The sequence below is a fragment of the Calliphora vicina genome, chromosome 5 (genome assembly GCF_958450345.1).
Source record: "Calliphora vicina chromosome 5, idCalVici1.1, whole genome shotgun sequence".
Lineage (NCBI taxonomy): Eukaryota > Metazoa > Arthropoda > Insecta > Diptera > Calliphoridae > Calliphora > Calliphora vicina.
Window position 1 is genome coordinate 74,109,009 of NC_088784.1, and position 24,474 is coordinate 74,133,482.

General features: G+C 30.2%; 5 protein-coding genes across 5 annotated transcripts in view; 3 read left to right on the top strand and 2 right to left on the bottom strand.

The window, feature by feature from the left end:
• The window catches only part of Sin3A (SIN3 transcription regulator family member A), a 47,190-nt gene extending 40,786 nt beyond the window's left edge, over window positions 1-6,404 (bottom strand). The window contains exon 1 of the mRNA XM_065514540.1: window positions 5,516-6,404. The gene's annotated coding sequence lies outside the window, so the exon portion shown is untranslated. The remainder of the gene's footprint in view (window positions 1-5,515) is intronic.
• Asph (Aspartyl beta-hydroxylase) overlaps window positions 1-24,474 on the top strand; it is a 134,840-nt gene that overhangs the window by 35,474 nt on the left and 74,892 nt on the right. The window lies entirely within an intron of this gene.
• LOC135960948 (cytochrome c oxidase subunit 7C, mitochondrial-like) lies at window positions 14,917-16,293 on the bottom strand. The gene is made up of 3 exons (XM_065512375.1): window positions 16,116-16,293; window positions 15,848-15,976; window positions 14,917-15,058 (listed from the first exon to the last, which is right to left on the bottom strand). The coding sequence occupies exons 1-2, from the start codon at window positions 16,197-16,199 to the stop codon at window positions 15,860-15,862; spliced, it is 201 nt and encodes a 66-aa protein (XP_065368447.1). The 5' UTR covers window positions 16,200-16,293; the 3' UTR covers window positions 14,917-15,058; window positions 15,848-15,859.
• Window positions 17,400-19,602, top strand: Mccc2 (methylcrotonyl-CoA carboxylase subunit 2). Its single transcript, XM_065511378.1, has 4 exons — window positions 17,400-17,566; window positions 17,651-17,904; window positions 17,973-18,994; window positions 19,055-19,602. Exons 1-4 carry the CDS (start codon window positions 17,435-17,437, stop codon window positions 19,393-19,395), a joined length of 1,749 nt encoding a protein of 582 aa, XP_065367450.1. The 5' UTR covers window positions 17,400-17,434; the 3' UTR covers window positions 19,396-19,602.
• The window catches only part of Eb1 (microtubule-associated protein RP/EB family member 1), a 31,451-nt gene continuing 28,462 nt past the window's right edge, over window positions 21,486-24,474 (top strand). Inside the window, exon 1 of the mRNA XM_065511149.1 lies at window positions 21,486-21,744. The gene's annotated coding sequence lies outside the window, so the exon portion shown is untranslated. The remainder of the gene's footprint in view (window positions 21,745-24,474) is intronic.

Genomic DNA, 24,474 nt, shown 5'->3' on the forward strand with positions numbered 1-24,474 from the left:
CGAAACTAAGGAAAATTTAAGGATTTACTAAAATAAATTGTAAATTTTAACTTAAACTAATTAATGCAAAAAAATACTATACACAAATAGATTTTAAAAAGTGAAATACTGTTTTAAATATTAAAGCAAAAACACAAGAAATTTTAGCTTATTCAGCCTTAATTTTGTTGTACAAATTTTGCTTAACACTTACATAATGTTTTCCTTAAAATATACACGCTTGTAGTTTAAACAAGCAAAAGAGCCGGTTGTACGGAATCCGATGTACCCTTTACATCATTGTATCCTAAAAGAAATTAATTCCTGGATAAAAATCCAGTTTTTTTTTTAAATCATTCAGAAAAAATTCAGAAAAACTGTGTAGGTGAAAAACAAATTTTGAAGAGAAAAAAATGTTGGTGAACAAATTTTGTCAAATTTGGTTTTAGTCTTCTTTCTTATAGATGTTTCAAAGTTTCTGTTGTTTTACCAATGCTAAAAAAGTATAACCACATTTTATAATGCTGAGGTATAAGCAAAGTATCATGAATATCTGAAGTTTTTACTTATTCGTTAACATAGACAATATGGATATCTAATGATAGACATTTCAAAGACCTTTCTAACAACTTAAAAAACTCAATAGAAATACAGATACAAAAAAATTGTGGCATAAAAAATTGTTTTTGTGCGATTCGGAAGTGGAAGACAAAGATCGTCCAGACCAGCCAAATAAATTCGAAGACTCCATGAAGATTGTTGTAAAACTCAACAAGAGCTTTAGAAAATCATTGGGATCTACTAATATTCCATTATGACAATCGGCTTCATGTTGCAATATCAGTTAAAAACTATTTAGAATGAAGAGATTGGGAAGTTTTGCTTTGGCTTTTTTAGTTATTATTGCTCGGAATCCATATGTTGCCAAAAATATGGAAAAAGTTCATATCTAACAATGGCCAATTCTTTGAATAAATTTATATTGTACAAATCTTTCGAAATTAAAGGTAAAAAATTTAAAAAATCCTGCATTACACCCAATACTTTTTTAAAAAAAGTTTCTATTTTATTGCCACTCACTGTATATCTTAAAATCAATAAATATATTTAATCTCAAATTAAGAATGATTGGAAAATAATAACTTTCTCAACAATTATCAGTTTTTTTTCATAGATTTCATTTGACAGGTTTGCTATTACATTTTAAAGCAAAGGAAAAAGTCATCTGATTATGAATTTATTTTTATTTTCTTAAGTTTTATTAAATAATTTATTTAAAATTTTTTACAATTTACTCTACATACATAATTGTTAACAATATGTAAACAGTTTGTATATAAAAATAAACAACAAAATATGTTTGCGTTATAAAATCAAAAATTTCAAGATAAAAACTTTCATATTCATTTAAATACGACCGAACGACCACCGATCGATCGATCCATCGACCACCATTCAATATATTTATGTATTTTATTTATTTGTTTTTCGTATTTTCTTTGGCCACCTTTTGATCATTGTTGATACACAATTTTGTTTAACGTTTTGGGAGGCAAGCCAGGCCAGGCAATCCAAAATCCAAAGTTATTTTTTTTATTATTATTATTTAGCGGCTGCAATGTTAATACTGACTGACTACAGCAGAGCCAGCAGCCAGCCAGCAGAAGTACAAAAAGATGTCAAACTCGTAAAACAAGTTCCTCTCACAATAATAATAAAACTAAATACAAGATAGGTATGTTGTTGGTTAGATTGGTGGCGGTGGCTGCTGCCACATTTTTTTATTTCAATTTTTTTTTCTACCTCTGCTGCATACATTTTTTGGGTTTTTGGTAAAATTTTTTTTTCTTTTCTTCAAAAATATTTCAGTTGGTCTTCTATTTATTTCATAAATATATATAACAACTATTACAATTGTTATAATTAGTAATTCACAAGAGTTTTGAAAGTTTCTCTTCAAGAAAATTAAACCAAAATATTATATATTTTTTTTTTAAAGAAACACCTGAAGTTTATATCGTGTGTTTTTTTTTTCTTTGGTTTCTATTTAAACATTTATTTGTTAGTTACTCATCATTGTTGCTCGTAATTCAAGTGTTTGTTGGCCTCAGCCAGCCAATTCGACAACGACAACAACAACAACCACGTTTGTCTTAATTGGCTTTTATATTATTTTAGTTTTTAAAACCATTCGAACATACATACAAATGAACTTATTTTGGTGAGTTTTCATTAGTTTTGTTTTTATATATATATATTTTTTAATTTTAGATTTCTCTAAATAAAAACACTGAATATTTTTTCACAACTTTAATATGTTTTTCTTTTAATAACAAATACAAATTAATTTGTGTTGTGGCCATTACTGAATTATTCCAAATATCTAGTGTTATAAATAAAAACTAAGAGAATTGATTTCACTATTATTAACTTTGGTTCAGTCCAAACAGAATTCACACCTTCAATTTTACTTCAATACACAAAAAAAAATACTTATTTCGCACTATATCTTTAATATGAATTGTGCAAAATAATTGAATACAATTTTGCACTAAATCTGTGTGGTCAATATGTTCATATCAGTACACAAGTGTTTCTAATTTCCCGGACTTCATGCATTACATATCGGGAAATTAAAAAAAGTACATTCCCGGGTATTCCCCGGAAATTTTTAATACTAAATTTTTCCATTTTCGAAATCAATTTTGTTCAATTCATTTCGTAAATGATTACAAGCAAAACAAAAACAAAACTGAATGAAGTAGGTATAAATAGTTTTAGTCAATTTGTATTAGATTTGAATTAACAAAAATTGAATCATTCAAAAGTTAAATGAATTTCGTTATTAATTAATTCCACTTTGAATGAAGCCAAAGACTTAGATGTTGGAAATGGATTTATGAAATGAATTGCTAAATTTTTTAATTCCGAATTAAGATTTTAGTGAAGTTCAGATAATTCGTTGTGTAGTACTTGATATACAGTGGATCACAATACAATGGAAACTTTTCCAAATATACAATTAATAGTTGTGCTTGCAAAATCATTGGGAGGTACTCAATCAGCAATTTCAAAACGTTTTCAAGCAGCAGGATTCATCCATAAGCATGGAAATTGGATACCATAGGAAGGCAACTGATTCGTTTGAAGCGAGCATTAGCCGAAAAACGCCCAGACATAAAACCGTAAAATTCCATCATGACAACGCTCGGCCAAATGTTGCAATACCGGTTAAAAAGTATTTATAATGAAGTGGTTGGGAAGTTTTGCCTCACCCGCTTTATAGTCGTCTACTATTTGTTTCGATTGAGACTGAACTCTCTCTGGGATACGCATCAATTCAGAACATAGTATCCTAAATTGGCTTGATTCGTTTAATACTTAAATTTATATTGTACAAATGTTTTAAAATAAAAGCTTAATATTTTAAAAAATTGCATGGCATAACAAGCTAACTAGTTGATAGCTCTCTCAAATAATTCTAGCTGATTGATTGTAACATGGGTTGTAACCATAGAGATGTGTCTGTGGTCATTGTCGTGCTGTAATCTCCAAACCAGAAGCAAATTTTCCTCGACGTATAGACCAATACCTTGCCATGAAAAATAGAGCCACATCATAATATTGCCACCGCCAAACTTGACTCTTATTATTTGCATTCCCACGACAGCCGGTTCTACGCACCGGACTGATCCGAGTTCATTCGGCCAAGGTCTGTCAACCCAGCAATCACTGCTGCTACAACAACAACAACTGTTATTATTTGAGTAGTTGGGGTTAAAACTTTTACACTTCGGTCGTCTTACAAATGTCCTCCCATCAGGGCCTCTTTAATTGGTTTTGGATTTACCCGGGTCCTGCATCGTGGCCAAAGTCAAGAAATTGTCCTACTACAACGTTGGTCCACAAATCCATTGGACAAAGTGAAGTAGGATTGGCTGAGCACGTGAGCTACTCCAGCATTTAATTATAATATTTGTATTATAAAGAAAAAAATGTATAAAAATCATTTGGCTCTATTTTAATTTACACAAATGCATTAATTTTCACAAATAACTACTAATTTCACTTTAAATTTAAGAAAGTTTATTTGACAAAAATTGTGTTTTTAAACGGAATCAAATTTATTTCGCTGAAAATAGTAGCGTAAACATTTTTGAGTGAACTATATTATTTTAGAAGTCCCATTTCCAGCATTATTTATAGAAACAATTTTGTACCTATATCGATATTTTCAGATATAAAAACACTTCGCGTTCCGTCCAAAGCCCGCTATTAAAAATTTATTTAGCTATTTACCCCAGAGTAAATGCAAAATAATTTTTTGGAAAATTGTTAATTAATTTTGTAAATCGATATAGATATCATAGATCTATTTTAAAAGCTATAGGGCTAGGACTACAGGCCGAAGTCCGGCTGTTAAAAAATTATTTTGCTAAATAAATTTTTTGTAACCCAAGAAGAGCTAAAATCAATTATTTTTCACAAAATAACACTTATTGAGTTCACTTAATACATAAAAACATTAATAAATACTAAAATCCTTCAAATTGTGGTGCAATTATTTATATTGTCCTACGAAAACTACATCTGAATGACTATTTTCTTCTTTTTTTGCATAATAAATGAAATTTGGCAACCCTGTGGCGTGACGTTCGTATTGTGTGTAAAAACAAAACAGAAAACTGACAATGGTGTGTAAACTGTAAAAAAAAATACTCAACTGTTGGAGGAAAATAACACAAGAGAGATAAAGAAGGAAACACAAAATGATAAAGACAACAGATACATTTTTTCCATCTTTGTTGCTACTTTCCAATAATAAATAATATAAAATAAAGCAAAATTTTCAACGAAATTATTACAAAATTAAAAATTAAATTTTAGTAAATAATATTGTAAATAATATTAACAAAAGCCCGATAAAAATTAAAACTGTATTTAAACTTTGGTTTACCAACCAATAACAACACAAAAAGAGGTCATGTCTACATTTTATAAAGTGGTAAAGAAACAACAAAAAAAAAATAGAAAGAATTTTTACGGCGCTTGCCTGTTTTTGTTTGTTTGCTAAACTTGCTGTATAGTAGAGTAGCTTTGCCGAAGTATATTGATAATTTTTTATTCATACATACATATTCTTATAGACAGCAGTACTAGAGTACAAAAAATTATAACCTCAAAAAATAATCTACAGCAAATTGTAGATAAACAGGGCGGAGGGGTGGTATGAAGAGAAAATATTTTGATGCAAAAACCTCAACGAAAACTATTAAACAATGGAATATGTTTGCAGAAAACTTTACTAGGGCTCCAACTAATTTTTATGAATAATTTTTAACATATTATTCGCAAATTTTAAAAGATACCTTTTAAATTATTTTTTTTTTGGTTTATATTTTTGTGTGTCGTAGTACGTACTACATTAACGAAAATTAAATATAACAAACCGTAAAAAAACGTTGAGGTTATGTCCAACCGAAAATAATTTACTATATTTTTTTGTTTTAATTGTATGGTATTATTTGAAACTTACCTCAGAATTACTTTAACATTTGTAAAGTTCAAGAAATTTCTGTATTTATTAACATTTATATAGCTGCACAAATTTGATTTAAAAAATCTTAGTTTTTTTTTATATTGAAGCACTTTTACAACTGTATTTTTCTAAATAAATTCTAGTATAATTCTTTAAAAAAGAATATATATGGAAAACAAGCACTGACAGTGCTTATTTATTTAAAGACCGACCGTATGGGGTTATCCTCTACGTCACTATTCTGTGCGCTACGTTGAGGCCTGCTTGTAGACTTTTTATACGAGAAACTCGTGGCATACGGTCCCATATGAGCACGTTAAAAGTTCCTTCCTTCTATATATAAAATATGTTTTGTTCTTGACAAAATTTCAATCCTTTTTATGGGTATTCTTTCTTTAATATCTAGAAATACTAAAGTGTTCCTAATGCACTTGAATTTTTCGTCACTTTCGCCATTTTGTTAAGCAACACCTTTTAGATTTTTTTTTAATTTTTCATTAAACAGGTATTTTTCTTTTATTATAATTTAATGTTTTTTTCTTAAATAACTTTTGTTTGAAAGAAATCCAAAAGCTGGTGTTTGCAATTTTCTTAATATTTTTAATGGATTTCAATATGTATTTTTAATATGCATAATTTTTTTCTTAAAATTTTTTCTAATAAAATTACACACACACAATGAAACACTTTAGCAAGCAAAAATATTTTTTACTCTTGTGCTCAAAAAATTTTGTTAAAACGTCTTGCAGCGCAGCTGACCGGATCTTGACTGAACGAACTTTTGCAATATGGCGCGCGGTTGATTGAACGAAAGAAATACCAATAACAAGCGTTTTATTGTTATTGTTGTTGTACTAGTGGTGGTGATGGTGTATCATCGTAAAGCAGAAAGGTGAAATATTTTCTTTTTTGTTTTCTCGAATAACTAAAGACATTTTACAAGCAGTATTGGCTACTTTAGTTAAAATTTATTAATTAGTTAATAGTTTCTTTAAAAATATAGATAAATTATTTATATTCGCTAGAAGTTAACAAAAACTGTACACTGATTTTTAATACGAAATTTATGAGACGACTGGTGAACGACACTGTTGTGTATATTTACCACTATCCACAGTGTTGTATTTTCGTTAAGTTTACTGTGATGCAGAGTTGTATTTGCCACATATTCAGTATTTAGCAGAGTTGCCAATGTCTATAAATTCTATAAGTTGAAACTGATGTCATAATTTTATAAAATACCTTCATATTTATTTTCTGTCAATTAAAAAAAATATAATTTTATAAGATTTTCCGTTATCGCTCCTAAATAAAAAATAAATCGCTCAAATAAAAATAATTTCAGGATTTTAAAAGAATAATGAATAAAATAGATCATTAGGAACTAAACCAAATGTTTACCAGACGTTAAAAATTTTATGCCGAATATAACTGTCTTCGCTTAATAAATTATTTGGGGGATTGAAGATTACTGTATTCTATATTTTAATTTTATTAAAGAAGACAACTTTTAGTGGGTCCCCAAACACTGCACTGTTGCTTAACGAAAAGAAGGAAAATCTTATCCAGATATTTAAAACTGTATCGAAGGTTAATGAACATAAAAAATATATAAAATGGGGACTGTAAATAGAAAACTGCACCTAAGAAAGATCTAAATATTGTTAGAACCTGTCAGGCAAATAAATACAGAATTAAATTTAGAAATAAGCGATATGACTGTGAGGAAAAGACTTCTAGATGTAAACTTGGCAGCCCAAAGTGCAAGGAAAAATCCACTATTTATAAAAATTCATAGTGATACTCGTTTGGAGACTGGTCTGAAAGCAAATGGTGCCACATTTTGTGAACTGACGGGTCTAAAGACCCCTTTCACACTAGGCAATTTGGTTGCGCAACTCTAGTGTGAAAGGGGTCAAACAGTTTTTATTTGAAAGTTTAGAATGTAGGCAATATATTTGACGTCCAACCTCTTCAACTTGTCAGTACCGATTATTCATCACCCAGCTCAAGCTCCTAAAGTTATAGACATGAAACTTGGACAGTAGGTTCCCCTCACCCTGTAGATCCACAAAGAAGGAATTTTCGGAAATTCGAATCCTTTAGAAAAGAAAATTTGCAAATACTAATTTTAAATCGCATTGATAATTTATAAATACCAATTTGTTTATTTTTGTCACTTCCTTCATAAATTGACATAGACAAATGAACATGTGTAGATTTGGCCAAATCCGGATAAACCGTTTGGTACCTTTTTAAAACATATTTGTGTCTTAAGCAAATGCCCAAAGATTTGTCTCAGTTGAGACAAACTTTTCATAATATGAGAATAGAAAACAAACAAAAGAAAATATCAAAATAGTTGTTGTTTGGAAAGAGAGACAAGACAAACACAGGCGTTGCTTATTGAACAAATTATGTATTTTCTAGCTCTGTAAACCACGTCAAAATAACTTTACGGTTCGATATTACTTTTTTGACAACTGTCATTTGTTGCATATCTGTAATATTTGTATTTGTTATTCAAATGGTACATGTTGAATTTTCTATAATAATGAACCTAGAATTATTTGAGTGCTGCTCAGAAGACTATAATATCTATTTACATTTTCATAATATTTGATCTGTTAACACTTTGCTAAAAACTATTTTTCTCTATATCAATGTTAATAAACTGTATCATATTAAAATAATTTGTAGCACTATTCAATGATACCCAAATTGTTCAGATAATGTATTAAATATAGGAGAAATTTACTATTATATTGTTTACAACGACTTCTAAGTCATATAACTCCAAAACTAAGATAGAGAGAGCAAAAATTTTAAAATTTGTATGGCTTTAATTAAAAGTGCTATCTACAAAGCATATGTATTAAAATACAACCTGTGTTATTATCTTGATTTATGCTAAACTTTGGCCCGTTTAATTTAAAATATAATAAGAAGTTATACTAAAATATATGAGATAGCAATCATATTTTTAAATTCATAAAAGGTAAAGAAAATAAATAAATTTATACTTATTTGGTTTAAAATAAAGCAAATTTTTATACTTGGTAACTCTAAATGCAACATTGGGAGGGTGGTGAAATTCAAACAACAGATTAACTCAACGAAACATTTTTAACGAATGTATATTATATACAAAAAAAAACAAAAACGAATATTTTTTTTTAGCTAGAAAAAGGAGGGGGAGGTAGACAGGAATTTTGGATACCCAAAGTAGCGGGTGGCGATGGAGCAAAAAATTATACTTCACACAGTTAGGTTTATATAAATGCAAAAAATTAACTTACATGGTATTGAGTAGAATACATTAACATATGTATATATATATTTTATATTGGATGAAATTTTAATAACACACGCACTAATTATTGCAAATTAAATCACACTATTTAGTTATTGGACAGAAACTGCCCTATTTATTATATTTGACACAGGTTAAAATAATTTTTTTTAGGTTTTAGTAGTTTTAAAATGATTCGGACTCTATTAAATTTTCTGTAATTTTTTGTGCTGTTGAAAAAATCAAACAATAAAAAGTGTATTGACTTGATTTCGTTCACTTTTGAAATATATTTCCAAGTTCACTTGATAACTTTTACATTTTCACAGTTAATTTTTCTAAGTTTATTTTTTAATGTTCTATGGCACTTTGAATAATTTTTATTTTTTGGATTTTTTTTAATTCTAGGGAATTAGATTTTATGCTCCTCACGTATTAAACGAATTGATTGTACATAAATAAATGTATGCTTATGTAGACCTATCTTCTATGTAAATATCTGTACACCGTTTATATTATATATTGTTTTTTATGTATCTGCATGTTTGAACGAAGACACGAAAAAACAGCTGATTGTGTTTTTAATGCAGTATTTTTAGAAAAGGGCGTAGAAGCAAGAGTGCATGAAAAGGGTGTGTTATCCCCTGTGTATATTTGACAAATATTTATTATTCCCTGTCTATACTTGACAAATATACTCGACTTAAATATTTTCTCTCACTTATGTGGTAGAAGCCAGTATGTCTCGATTGGAGACTCCAACTCCCCAATACTTCGTGTAGTAAGTGGTGTACCCCAAGGCTCTGTTATTGGGCCATTACTATTTATGTTGTACTTGAATGACCTTCTGAATATAGGAAATGGTCTGCCTTGTAGGCCTTTTGTCTATGCAGATGACGTTCAGTTTCTTTACTATGCAGACTCACAGTTTCCTGATGTCTTAAAGGAAGGAGTTAATTACATTATTAGTAGAGTTTTAACTTGGTCTTCTGAAAATGGATTTAAACTTAATTCAAGAAAGACTAAATTAATGGGATTTGGTTTCCGAACTGATAATATGGATATTACACTTGATGGCACATGTATTGAATTTGTAAATAGGATGAAATGTCTCGGTGTCTTAATTGATGATCACTTAAATTTTAAAGCTCATATTAACAGCATTTCTTCCAGAATATCATTTTTATTGAGAAGGTTATATTCACTTGATATATATCTTCCATTTTCTATTAGAATGCGTGTCGCTAATGCTTTATTGATGCCACATATTTTGTATTGTATAGAAGTATTTTCTGGTACTACGGGTCGTGAATTTGCTACATTTAAAATAATTTTCAATAGAATCGTGAGATTTGTTTTTCATTTGGGAATACGTCACCATGTAACTCCCTTTGTGGACAGATTCCTTCGATGTTCATTTCATAATTATGTAGCTATAAGGTTATTAATATTTTTTTACAAGATTTTTGTAAACGGTTTCCCTGATTATATAGTAGACAACTTTCATTTGATAAACTCTGATAGGAACCCTCAATTTTTATATCCACTCTTTCATTCCGCAATATTTGAAAGATCATTCCAGATAAGATTATCAAGAATATGGAATACACTACCTAGGGATCTAAGATGTTTCTCATCTTCGCCTTATGCCTTTCGAAGAAAACTAATGAATTATGTAATTACACATGATTTATAATTTTTTCTCCTTCTCTTTAACTATTCCTCAAAATTTAAAAGATATGCACTTTCATGCATTATAATTTTTTTGTTTTATTATTATATAATGATTTAAAAAAGGGTCTGATAACTATATTTTTTATTTTTTTATTAAATTATATATACATTTATATTTATTTAAATGTTTGCATAAAAGAAAAAAAAATGTTAATAATTTTGTAATTACTTGTTTTTAACTATTTTTATTTATACTATTTTTGTTAAAAGTTAATATATTTAATTATTTTATTTAGTAGCTTTTATTAGCCATTAATGGCCCCTAAGGCTTGGTTATATAAATTGAAGAAAAATAAATAAAATATTTATTATACAAAAAAAAAAAAAAAAAAAAAAAAAAAAAATATTTATCGTAACAATAAATGGCGTTTGTTGTCTGAGCAAAACCACTAACAATTATGTCATAACGAAGCAATAATACATACATACTAATAAATTTGACGTTTATCAGACAAAAATTTATGAATTATGTATATCAAGCACAGATTACCCTACGTCTACAACTTGCATGAAATGCTTAACAGTAACATTATGTTAGTGTTAGGTAGAGTCACACCATGTTAACGTTTTTTTCAATGTTTTAACACGGTTGTTAAACCATGTGTTTTAACAACTTTTTTATAACATCATGTTTTAACAGCATTTCATGTCTGTTGCAGGCGGGGTGTTACAGAAATGAAACAAATGACTGTTCACAAAAAAGTAATATCAAACCATATAGTTATTTTGACGTTCTACAACCACTTTTAAATGGAAAACCAACCATCAGATGGACAGACTGAAAGACGATATATCAATTATATTTAATTATATAATGATGTTTTGACATTTAACATCGGGCTTCCATTAAATTATTTTGTTAATAAGAAAGAAAAGAAAATCGGAATACTTGGCAACACTAGTGTATATATATAAGTTTGTCAATCCGTTTGTAATTTCTACATTTTTCATTTGCGAACCCATAAAGTAAAGGCGCGGATCCATGAGGGGGCAAAAGGAATTTTCCCCCTAAAACCGCTAAATTGTAATGTTAAACGGAAAAAAGGTAAAATACATTTGTTTATTCCTCTCACAAGTGGTTGAGCTGGATCCGCGCCTGATAATGTATATACATATATTCTGGATCGTTGTAGATAGCGAATTTGATATAGCCATATCCGTCTGTCTGTCGAAATCAACTTTCCGAATCCCCTTACATAGTACATGATTAATACATCATTATTCATTATTGTTCCGCTTGATTGCTATTTAAATTCGGGAAAATTGGCCCACAAATGGCTGAGATATGAATTAAAAAAAACTAGAATTTTAAATCTATGGATTACTAGGTCATTAACATAGATGATATGGATATCAAATAATAGGCATTTCAAAGATAGATTTGAAGGGGTGTCTACTATAGAAGTACACTTCCACTAGGAGACCCATAGTAGCCATTGTGATACCCTTTAGAAATAGGTATAACCCAGTGTGAACTTGATGTGAAAAGGAATGAAATTGGAGAGAATAAAAAAGAGAGAAGTCATGTGATATAAAGGTAAATAAAGTAAAAGATCCTGTTCAAAGAAAAAAAATAAAAAGGACATGATACAAGTATAGACTGGGATTCACCGACTCCCATTACCCCCGATAAATACTTGTAGATTTCCCAGATCACTTCTAGGTATATCCCCCATTTTATCATGGAACCTTTCCCCTATTCATTTTAGCCTGATACCCTAGACTACAGGGTATCAGGCTAAAATGAATAGGGGAAAGGTTCCATGATAAAATGGGGGATATACCAGTTACAGAGAATATGTTCCACTGTTTCTAGTTCCTCAATATCATAGCACAACCTTTAAAAATCCGGTGTGCCATTGTCCCATTGAAGACTCCAATTGTGCAGTGTCCGGTTTTGCATTCAACTTTCGCTACATAGGCCTGTACACCCTGCAATCCGTCCTACTACACCAGGATTGGTTCGGAAACTTCCGGCATCTTTTCAAATCAACCTGTACTAGTAACATATAGGAGGTTTAACCTCATCTCCCTGTATGTTACAGTACCCAGGTACCCAACACAATCTGATTGTGTATAGTTCCAATAACACTAAAGACCCCTATGTGACGTGTGCCCTTATCAAATCCGTGGCTTTCCAGATCGTTAAGAAACCTGTCTGGAAGACGTTGCATTCGTCTGGTAGTCTGAACGACACTTTGATGTCCTCATCTACTACATAAACTCCGACTTCCGTGCCAGATTCTATTATGGACAAATTAGTGAAAACAGAACACTCTTCAAACAGCTGTTCAAATCTAACCCATTAGTCTCTACTTCGAAACACAAAATGCAGGTAAAATACCGTAGTCTATTGTCGTTACTCTATGGTCCAAAATCCCAGTAGGGATGCCTGTCCAATTAGACCCACCTCGTGTGTAACCAACCGGCATCTCTGAACTTCACTGAGTATGTATCTTCCTATACTTCGGTTACGAAACAGAGAGCAACCACAACTTTCTGGTTACCAATTTGGTCAGTTGCCATATAGGTATTACATATCAAATTAAAATTTATTACTTAACTAATTTAAAATTATTTATAGATTAGCGGTAACGGTATTTACGATTATACCGGTAAAGGTAATTCAAATTATTTCGGTAACGGTAGCTTAGCGGTTACGGTAGTTGAGTTGATAGTGGTAATAGTAGCCAATTTTGCATTATTTCTTTAAAATGCCTGATTTGGTTTTAATCATTTAATTCACTCGAAATACAATACATATAGAATAGAATAATAAGAATTCCCTTATTCCACCTCATAATCATATGGTCTTAACATTTGATGCATTACCACCAGCCAGGGTGCTCCAAAACCAATAACACCAGCCAATAAATAAAATGCTGTAAATCTCATGGGATTATCCATGGATTTGCGAAATGGTAGATTCTGAAAGCAGAAATTAAGCAATGAAAATAGCTTTGAATTATGTATAAAATGTTAACTTACACAGCCAGGCATACCGCCTTTATAAGAACGCACAAAAGGTTTTTTATTTAATACAATATTGAAGGAACTACTACGTTTCGCTAATTGTTTTGTAATAGCAAACATTTTATTTATTTTTGTTTAAATAAAAACGAAATTATATGAAAATTGAGTTTATTAGCAAAAAATTTTATAATTCGAATAGAAGTTTTTTTTGAAAAGAAAATGCTACATTTTAAAATAAATTTATTAAAGTTTTTAGGCAAAGTATTATTATTATTGTGCAGATTTTCCACACAATATAATTTTTTAAATGGGAGTGGGTATTTTTTGTTTTCTTGTAACGCATGTTAGTCCATGTTTGCCACCAACATACACCCTTTAAGGCCCCATACCGACTCCAATGTTTATAAATCCAATTGAACAGTAAATATCCAAAAGGGCTCCTAAAGGGGGAAAATTTGTTTACAAATCCCCTGGAAGTTTCGAAATTTAATTTTGCGTTTTCTTCTTAAAGTTACAGTATTATTTTATCACAAAGGGACCAATTTATGGACCCAATTGAGCTGGTTAATACCAGCTGCCTTCATAACCTAACAGTATTATTTCCATACAGATAAAACAGATTCGTTGTTATTTGTTGACAATCGAATGATACATTTCGATACTAGTACTAGAAAATCAGCTGACAAAACCAACATTTTTCAGAAACAACAGAGAAATCCAGTTACCACAACCAAAAAAAAACTATATTCTCTTTTACAAAAACAAAGATTTATGTATATTTAATATTGAATTTTGACTGATTATTTCAAAAATTTAACTGTTTTTGTCATTATTTAATATTCACAATTTTTCGGGAATTTCCGGGAATGAACTGATTTTTTTAATATTTATCGATAATGGTAGCCGTATATAATTTTGGATAAATAAATTTTTCATTCTTTTAAGCTAACTTTGAAAAGACTCTAATTCTAATATAAGGTTTTGGTCTATATTTTCAACTGTTTTCTATTACTGAAATAGTGATTAGTGGTACACAAAACTATTTTAAACAACCTATAATGGGATACAATAAATCATCTCGAATAAAGAGATTTTTGATTGGAATTATATTGAAAAGAATTTTTGGTGAAAAGGCTTTTGTTGAACACAATTTGATGGTAAAAAAAAATGTGAAAAAATCGAGGTGTTGGGTTTTTGCTTGTATCTCAGCACTATTTTTCCCGATTTGAAATAGCAACCGAACTGGAACTATAGCAGATATATTGATGTAGCAATCATGTATGTGTGTTATCTGGGGGGAGGGGCTGCTTCGGAATGACTATATAACATACCACTTATATCTGTTACCCTTACCACTCATGGTGAAGGGTATTTTTCATATTTATCTTAAATAAAACACTTTGATTTTGGTTATTTTTTATATTTGCGAATACATTTTATCTTACAATACATCGCACATATTGGGATTTTTATTTTAAACGCAATGTCTTGGCATCACATGTATCGACAACTTGATAACTTAAAAGCAAAGAAGAATTAATCTGAAAATCAAAGAAAAATAATAAAATATATTAGTATGCTAGATAAATATGAGAACTTTCAAAGAAACAAAGAATAAAACTTTAATTTCGAGGATTTTGTAACACAGAATATAAAAAAATAATGATTATCCATTTTTCTTGATAAAATAGGCTGCTTTTCTAGTTTAATTAGGCGTGGAACCCAGAAAATTTATATGTCTTAAATAAAATTATTATTTGTGATGACTCCTTCTTACATGAATAGTTCAAAAATGGTTCCCACAGAAAAATTATTACTTGTATAATTCAACGTTGAAAAATTAGTTGAAAGTTCTGATTAATTTCAATGTAAATATTTTTGCAAATAAAGAAATAGATTTCAATGAAAGTAAACTTTTTAATGTTTTACAAAATCTACAGTTTCCAATTTTAATTAGAACTAGAAATTTGCAATTTTAGAATAACTTTTCACTGGATCATTTAATGTTATCTTTGCACAAAGTTTTGTCACCATGAAAACCATGACTAAACAAACACAATTTTTTAACTATATTTTAAAACTTATAAATCTGTAATACAGATTTATTATTAGGTCATATAGAATGGAAATCACAGGACAATATAAAAACAGACATTTTCAATAACAAGCAAAGACAGGCATCCTTCCTGCATACTCCATTCTTCGAGCTACAAACTCTTTTCCAAAATGAGCGTTAAACCTTATGGAACAATACATCCTTTAGAACTTCCTTTCCAACTTTACCATTTTAACGATTAAATTTTAACACTTTTTTTTGTTCAAATACTAACCTAAAATTTTTTTTACTTCTTAAGCAATTGATGTCTGACAATCAAGAAGGGAGAACCGAAACCCAAAACGGTGAAGGTAGTGAAAAGAGCAGTGAGCCTATAACGGTTCTTCAAGCTGAAGGGCAAATTCTGAAAACAAAATAGAAAAAATATTAACATTAAAACATATTATTGCAGTCTCCTCCAATGAGAAAAAAAAATAATTATGTAATCATATGGTTTCTGTAGAAATCTCATAATCCTTAGCAATTTTAATGCACAAATTTACCTCGCCGGGAATGCCACCATGGCTGTGGAATCTAACCATAGACTTGGCAAAGTTGCTAGCCAACAAATTGGTACGGGTCAACATTTTTTCACTTAAAATTTCGATTACTTTTCCAAATGGCCAAGACGAAAACGATGGATGTTCTTTTGCTTGAAACGGGCAAAAAACGAACTTGTACAAAAGGTACAAAAGAAAATGTCAAAAAAAACGAACTTCGAATTTTTAGAGGGTATGTTTAGTGAAAGAAATTACAGGGTTGTATTTATGGGGTAGTGTTGTTTCCAAACTCGTTTAAATTTTTATAAAAATCGCTAAAAATATAAATGAACTTTAATTTATACAAAAATCGATTAGTCTTAAATATTTTTATTTATAATATGATGAAATACAAGAAAAGCTTAAGTATCTCCTCTTTGACAAAAAAATTCAATAATTTTAACGTTATTTTACAAAAAAGTAATTGAATCGCTAACCCATTCCATACCAAATGATACTAACAAATTGTGTCTGCCCCATAACACCCCGTCTACAACAGGCATGAAATGCTGTTAAAACATGATGTTAAGACTTCATGTTAAATTATTAATATGTTAATGGTGGAGTATCGTACTCATGTCAATATTAAGATATTTCATTATTTTTTGATTGTCAGCGAAGCAAATTCTATAAAACATGGGAACTGTTCGTATAATCCAATGATTTTAAAAGTTTCTTCAGCGTTAGCATCCATTTTTATTTATTTTATTTATTTTTTGTTTTATAGAATTACAAAGCCAATCAATTTTTACACAATTTTCCACATTATTTTACAGCATTTATTTGTTTGTTTGTCGAATGAAAATTGTAAATGAAAAAAAAGCAACAAAATGGCTGCTGTCAAGCTTAAACGTCATTTCATGTTATAATAGAGTTGTTAAAACATATGGTTTAACAACCATGTTAAAACATGAGAAAAACGCTAACATGATGTCTCTATACCTAACACTAACATCATGTTAGTGTTAATGTTTAGCATTTCATGCCTGTTGTAGACGGTGTGTAAAAAGCGCATATTGAGTAATAATTTTATTTGGCGAAATAAAGTTTCATGTATTTCAAAATTACACTACACATTTTTATACCTATCGGTCACATGTAAGGCCCACTTCTGGGGGATACACTCCGATAACTGGGGATAGAGACTAACAAAATACTGGCACCACTGCTGCCGCTGTCAGTTTCTCTTATCACGATCAACTTTGACTTTTTTTACCCACCTTGTGTTTTGTTTTCCATAAAAAATTATTTTTTAGTTTAAATTAGTTAATTTAGTTAAAAATATGTTAAAATTAAATTCCATTTTGCGCAGCTCCTTAACTACGTCAACATGGCGGAGTTCTGTACGTTTGCTGCATGTAGGCGAAGCCAATATTCTGCCAACATCGGTCGATAAGAATTCCAATGAGTTTAAGGTGATTTTATTTACAACCGATCATTGCATAATTGCTTTGCAAATTGTTAATGTACAATTTTTTGTTGTTGTTTTGAAATTTTAGGAAAATGCTGCTGAAATGTCCAATTTGGTTGGTGAACTGCGCAACATTACCAGCGAAGTGTTGTCGGGTGGTGGCCCAAAAGCCATTGAACGTCACACCTCAAGAGGTAAATTGCTGGCACGTGAACGTATCAACAGATTGGTGGATACCGGATCACCATTTTTGGAATTGAGCACTTTGGCCGGCTATCAATTGTATGGTGATGAGGTGGTTAACTCGGGTGGTATTATTACTGGAGTTGGTCGTGTTTGTGGGTAAGTTTAACAAAAGGATCAACATTTAAAAAATTTAATCAATTGCTTTTGTCCACTAATCTTCACAGAACTGAATGTGTTATTGTTGCCAACGATGCCACAGTCAAGGGTGGTTCTTATTATCCCATCACCGTTAAGAAACACATAAGAGCACAAGAAGTGGCCCAGGAAAATCGTTTGCCTTGCATTTATTTGGTAGATTCTGGTGGTGCCAATTTACCACGTCAAGCTGAAGTATTTCCCGATAAATTACATTTCGGTCGTATTTTCTACAATCAGGCCAATATGTCCGCTTTAGGTATACCACAGATTGCTGTTGTTATGGGCAGTTGTACGGCTGGCGGTGCTTACGTGCCAGCCATGGCGGACGAAAGTATTATTGTAAAGAAACAAGGTACCATTTTCTTGGCTGGCCCACCGCTCGTCAAGGCAGCTACTGGTGAAGAAGTTTCAGCTGAAGATTTAGGTGGTGCAGATTTGCATTGCAAGACCTCAGGTGTCACCGATCACTATGCCGTCGACGATGAACATGCTCTCTATTTGGCTAGACAAGTTGTCAGCAATTTGAATTTACCCACCACCAATGCTTTCAACGATCAGTTTTTGTACTCCAGCAAGAACACCATTAAGGCAGCCGAAGAATCTTTGGCACAGGAAGTTGAAGAGCCCAAATATGATGCCAAAGAATTGTATGGCATTGTCGGTCCCAACTTGACCAAGAGTTTTGATGTGCGCGAAGTTATTGCCCGCATTGTGGACGGCAGTCGTTTTACCGAGTTCAAGAAAATGTATGGCGAATCATTGGTTTGTGGTTTTGCCAAACTTTATGGCAACAAGGTGGGCATTATTGGCAACAATGGTGTTTTGTTTTCGGAAAGTGCCCTCAAGGGTGCCCACTTCATACAGTTGTGTGCCCAACGTAATATTCCTTTGGTATTTTTACAAAATATTACCGGTTTTATGGTGGGTCGCGATGCTGAGGCTAATGGTATTGCCAAGAATGGTGCTAAGATGGTAACCGCTGTGGCCTGTGCTAATGTGCCTAAATTCACCGTCATTATTGGTGGTTCTTATGGTGCCGGCAATTATGGTATTATTTGAATTTGTTCCTTGTCCACTTGATCTATAATTTTTCATATTTCAATTACAGGTATGTGCGGTCGTGCCTATTCTCCCAGATTCTTGTATATGTGGCCCAATTCTCGCATTTCCGTTATGGGCGGTACCCAAGCAGCCAATGTTTTGGCACAAATTACCGCTGACCAACGCAAACGTGCTGGCAAAGAATTCACCGAAGCTGAAGCCAACAAATTGCGTGCCCCGATAATCGAGACATTCGAAAAGGAGGGCTCACCCTATTTCAGTACATCCCGTTTGTGGGATGATGGCATTATTGATCCAGCCAATACCCGTCAAGTTTTGGGTATGAGCTTAAAGGCTGCTCTTAATAATCCCGGTAATGGCACCAAATTTGGTGTTTTCCGTATGTAAAATACTTATAAACTAACAAAACAAAAAAACATTCTGTGGGAACAAAGTGCATTTTTATCAGGTTACATACAATCTGTGTGTTAATATTTTTTTTAAAGAATTAAGATTATTTGTCTATAGTGAAACTGTTGCATTTATTAGTTTTAGGTCAATTGCTACATATATATTTAAATACATATAATTTTTGTTTCGTCTTTGTAAAACTAATGTATTTTGTTTATTTTAAATGCCCATTAGTAATGGGCCATTACCAAGTAAATATAGTATAGGTATTTAATATACATATCGTACTCGTTCAACAATACTGTATAACTCAAAAACTGGAGAGATAAAAACCTATTTTCTTAATGGACCCATTTTTTTTATTTCGGGCCATATACATATGATTATTACAGTATAGATTGCTTTCTTGACTACCAGCCTATGGCCGGGCGGAAGGGTTTTATAACTTGTGGTTTGTCGAACACAGAATTCGCTTAAAATATTTTTCTTGGCGGAAGGGTTTTAATCTCTATGCTATGTCGAGCAGCCGTATGTCATGTGAATACAATTAATACAACAAAAAGGGAATACCTTTAATCTGTAATATTTTGAGTAGACATTTGTCCAAAAACACAAAGTTTTGAATTTTGATCGTAATGGGTTCAAACTTATTATGATCTATAGCCCATATAAAAGGTATTTTTAAAAGCTATCATATGACGTATGTATATATTGACCATATCGGATAAAGAATAACAAAAATATAACATAACAAAAGTAATCATTTTAAAATATGTCGTTTAAGAAGAAAAATCATAAATCATAAAAAGAAAATACAAAACTACATTATTTCTTATGTTAGGAAATAAAAATTGCGCGTGTAGATAGGGGCTCAAATATTTGAAAATTATACATTTTTTACATGGGTACTTCGAAATAAAATATATGGCAACCTTGTCACTGAAAAGCAGTGCTACCACCCTCTGCTCAATACATTCTTCATCAACAGTGGTGATAATTCTGCGATTTTAAAAGCGTTAACCAAAAAGTCAACTTTATTTTATATAGGTATATTTTAGGTATAGTCTTTATTAATATTATTGCTTCGTTATGACAAAATTGTTAGTGCTTTTGCTCAGACAACCTTATCTTGATATTTGTCAAGTATAGACAGGGGACAAGAGACAATATACTTTTATATTTTTGTAAAATTTCTGCAAATAATTTTCGTTTTTTTTGTTTTCTTTAAAGAGTAAAACATAAATTGACAACAAAATTGATATTTTAGGTTAGCAATAATTGTCAATGAAAAACTGACAATTATTGTCAGATACGAAAAAGATGCGTCTTCACTGGAGATTTGCTGCAAGTATTTCTTCAAAAAATTGTGTATTGCTCAATATATGTGGAAATAAATGTTTCTGCTGTCCACACGTGAACATATGGCATCGGCAATACAATTTGACAGTTGAGTACATAACTATTTCCAATTTTATTGGTGGGGACACCTCCAATCTATGTAGAAAATAAAACTTTGGTGGACAAAACTATTAAAATAAAAGATATTTATTTTAACATATCAAGAGTGCTGGTAATATTGATTGACACCGCGATCTTGGGCATAAATAAATCTATTAAAAAGTATATAATAATTAAAGGTTTTTTACCTTAAACATTTTTATAATAATTTAACAAATTGCCGATAAATCGCCAAAAATTTGGACTAGTTTTTATAGTCCATTTTTTAGCGGTTAATCGCTTAAAAATTAAGTTAGCGGGTTATGATTGATAAGAGTTAGCACGACTGGTACTCAACGACTTTTCTAGTGGTGTAAAATGTCGGTACTCTTGATTACTAAACACAATAATCAATAAATTATTTTAATCAATAATTTTCAAAGCTGTATTTAACTTTTGAGAATACTTATTTTAAAAAATAAAGCCACACTTTTCAGTTAAAAAATATTCACGTTTTTTTTCATATTATTCTAAAAAAACACAACTCCGAAAGTATCGAGTAGTTACTTTTTGCCATTGAGTACCCAGAAAAATAGTCAACATTGAGTACTGAGTACAAAAATAATCAATACTTTCACAACTCTAAAGTATTTTCTTCGTCAACGGTTGTTGTCGGTTTTTTCGCTCGCAGATCGAAATAAAACGGCAAGTGAATTACTACAACACGAAGTTTTTTTGAATTATAGCAAATCGAAAAATTTGTATTAATTGAAATTATCATTGCAACATTTAAATTTCAATCAAAATTTAATAAAATTTGGAAAAAAAAGCCAAGATTATAAAAGAACAAAAAATTTTCTCATACATATTTGAGTAGTGAGTGAACGTGCGTGTGTGTGTGTGTAAAAGGTGAGTCTCCCGGTTTGCAGCATTTCAAATGTTTAACGAGTAAAAGAGAAAGAAACATTTAAGAAAAACAAAAAAAAAAATGACGAAAAAGAAATTGGCAAAAAGCTGAAATATATCATTAATTTGTATTGAAGAGAAAAGTATTGCAAGCAATAAAATAAAGATAAAAGTGCTACATACAATTTCAGAAAAAGAAATAATAAGGTGTAGTAGCGTGTAAGAGTAAAATTATTTAAAACAAAAAAGTTAATTAGCCGGTTTTGTGCATGAAAAGAAAGTGGCAAAAAAAAGAATTCCTTTACTTTTTTATGACTTGCATTACTTTGCATATGGTTTCTTTTTTCTAAATAGTTCTCCTAATTCCTGCAGTTTTAATAGTGTGCTAGTGTGTGCTTACGTGCGGTGGATGTTTTATTTTATTTTTTGTTTAAAAGCTGACGCATACATTTTATAATTAAAAGGGATGTTTGCCTATACATGTGTATGTGTGTGTATGAAATATAGAATTTTTCTTGTATGAAAACTCTGCTGACGTCAATGTTGGCAGAATTTTAAAACTACAACAACATAAGCCGAGTTGTTTCCTTTTTCTTTTTTTGTTGGTGTATTATTTGTCGTTACTTCTATTATATTTTTTGCCATTGCTTTGCTTACGTGCTCCCTGGGGGAGATTATCTTTTCTTCTTACGTTGGATTCTTTTTGTTTTAAAGATTCTTAAGAAGACAAAATGGGTTTGGTTTTCGATCTTTATGTTTTTTGCTTTATGTGTTACTTCATATTCTTCTTCTTCATTTTCTGTCATTTTGTATCTTTTGAATAAAATTCAAAAGATTTCAGACATTTACAGTTGACCTCTTTTTATTTTTCTAAAAAAAATAATATTAAAATTTTATGCGCTATAATAATTGAATAAGCATGAATAATGAAGAATAGAAGCAAATGTTATAATTTTCAGTTATAAAATGGAATGTTGCTTGTATATTTATTTTAAAATATGCGTCATTTGTGTTCTATTTAGTATTGAAGTATTTATTATACGAATAAAGTCTGAAAAGTATTTTTTTAATACATATGTATAGAGAAAACTGCATTGTTTCTCGCAAATTTTATAAGGATTTATTCTAGAATTAATAGTGATTTAAAAATTGGCATAAAGTTGAAGTTTTAAACAAGTGGTTTAATGATAAAACAGCTACAAGAGATAGAAAGGTTCAAATGTCACCAAAATAGTTGTAGTGTAATTATGATATACCTATACATTACAGACGGGACTAAATTTTTCCATCCCGTAATTCGAGAAACTCTAGATTTCGGGGTTTTTGTTTCACATTGAAAAACAACAAATATGTATAACAATGAAAACAATTTATTTCTTAAATAAAAACTAATTCATTGTATTAAAATAAATTGGAAACAAACGATAATTCAAAACAAAATGTTTTTAATATAAAATTCCATGCAAAAGTTATAAAATATTCAGTTTTGTTATAGGTAGGTACATATTTTGTAACTGCCATAAAGTTCAGAATATGGGGATGAATATAAATATGTATGTTTAATAACAAAAGTAGTACCTACATTAATATTTATCACAATATTCTTAACTTTATAATAGTGAGAAAATTATAACAAAACTCACAATTTAACTTTTGTATGGAAATTGATATTTTTGTTATAAATCAGTCATCATAAAGTTTATAACAAAAATAATAAATAAAAAATTAATATTATTTAATGTATAGAGGTGACTAAAAATATCGTTCACAGTCAAAGTGGAATTATTAAAAAAAAAACTAGTCTGTCAATGATAAGTAGACCTGCTGCCTAATTGAATTTAAAAATCTTTCTTCGCAATTAGTATTCAAATTAATTAATGATTAATACCGAAAATTCTGAATTGATTAATTCGAAAAAAATCCGAGACTTTCGGAATCGGTATTGGCATTCCTACTAATAATTAATATAAATTACAATGTGTCAAACTGTATGAAAACTGAGAGTGACAGCTCTTATAAAGATATCTTTATATATCTAAAATATATATTTTAGAAAGTATTTTTATATTGCACTGACTCGACTAACATTTATGGTCCACCCTTTTTTATTATTCGTTTACATACAGAGTTGATTCAAATGAATCTTCTTCTTTTATTTAATCTTCAACGAGAAAGAATCCTGCTGTTGTTTAATAAAATTTTCCTATCTGACGTTTTCTAAAAGAATCCTGACTATAAAGTTTACGTCATCAAATCGTTATTAAGCGCTACTGCAAACATTTTATTGTCAAAAATATTTATGTACAAACATATGTACATATGTATGTCCACATAACAACAAAAATATGTAATAAAAATAATTTTATTAAAAAAAAAAAAATTAAGACCTCGCTGTCGTCCACCACCTCCGCTCAAATTTTAGCTTGTGTTTTGTGCCCACCTCTAGTTGTTAAATTAACTTTAAGCTCTAAGTTGATTTGTTGTTTTAGTTAACAACTGTGTTGTAGTTTTTGTTGTTGTCTAAACATCATTATCAAGTTTGTTTGTTTTTTTTTCGTTTCTTTCTGTATTTGACATTTTTGTTGCTGTTGTGTCGTTAAAACTGGCATATGCCGGTTTTGTTTTACCGCAAACTATACAAATACATAAATGACCAATAAATAGTTTATTCTATGGATTTTTAGGTTTATTTTTGCATTATAATAATATTCTTTAAAATTTCTTTGACAAGAA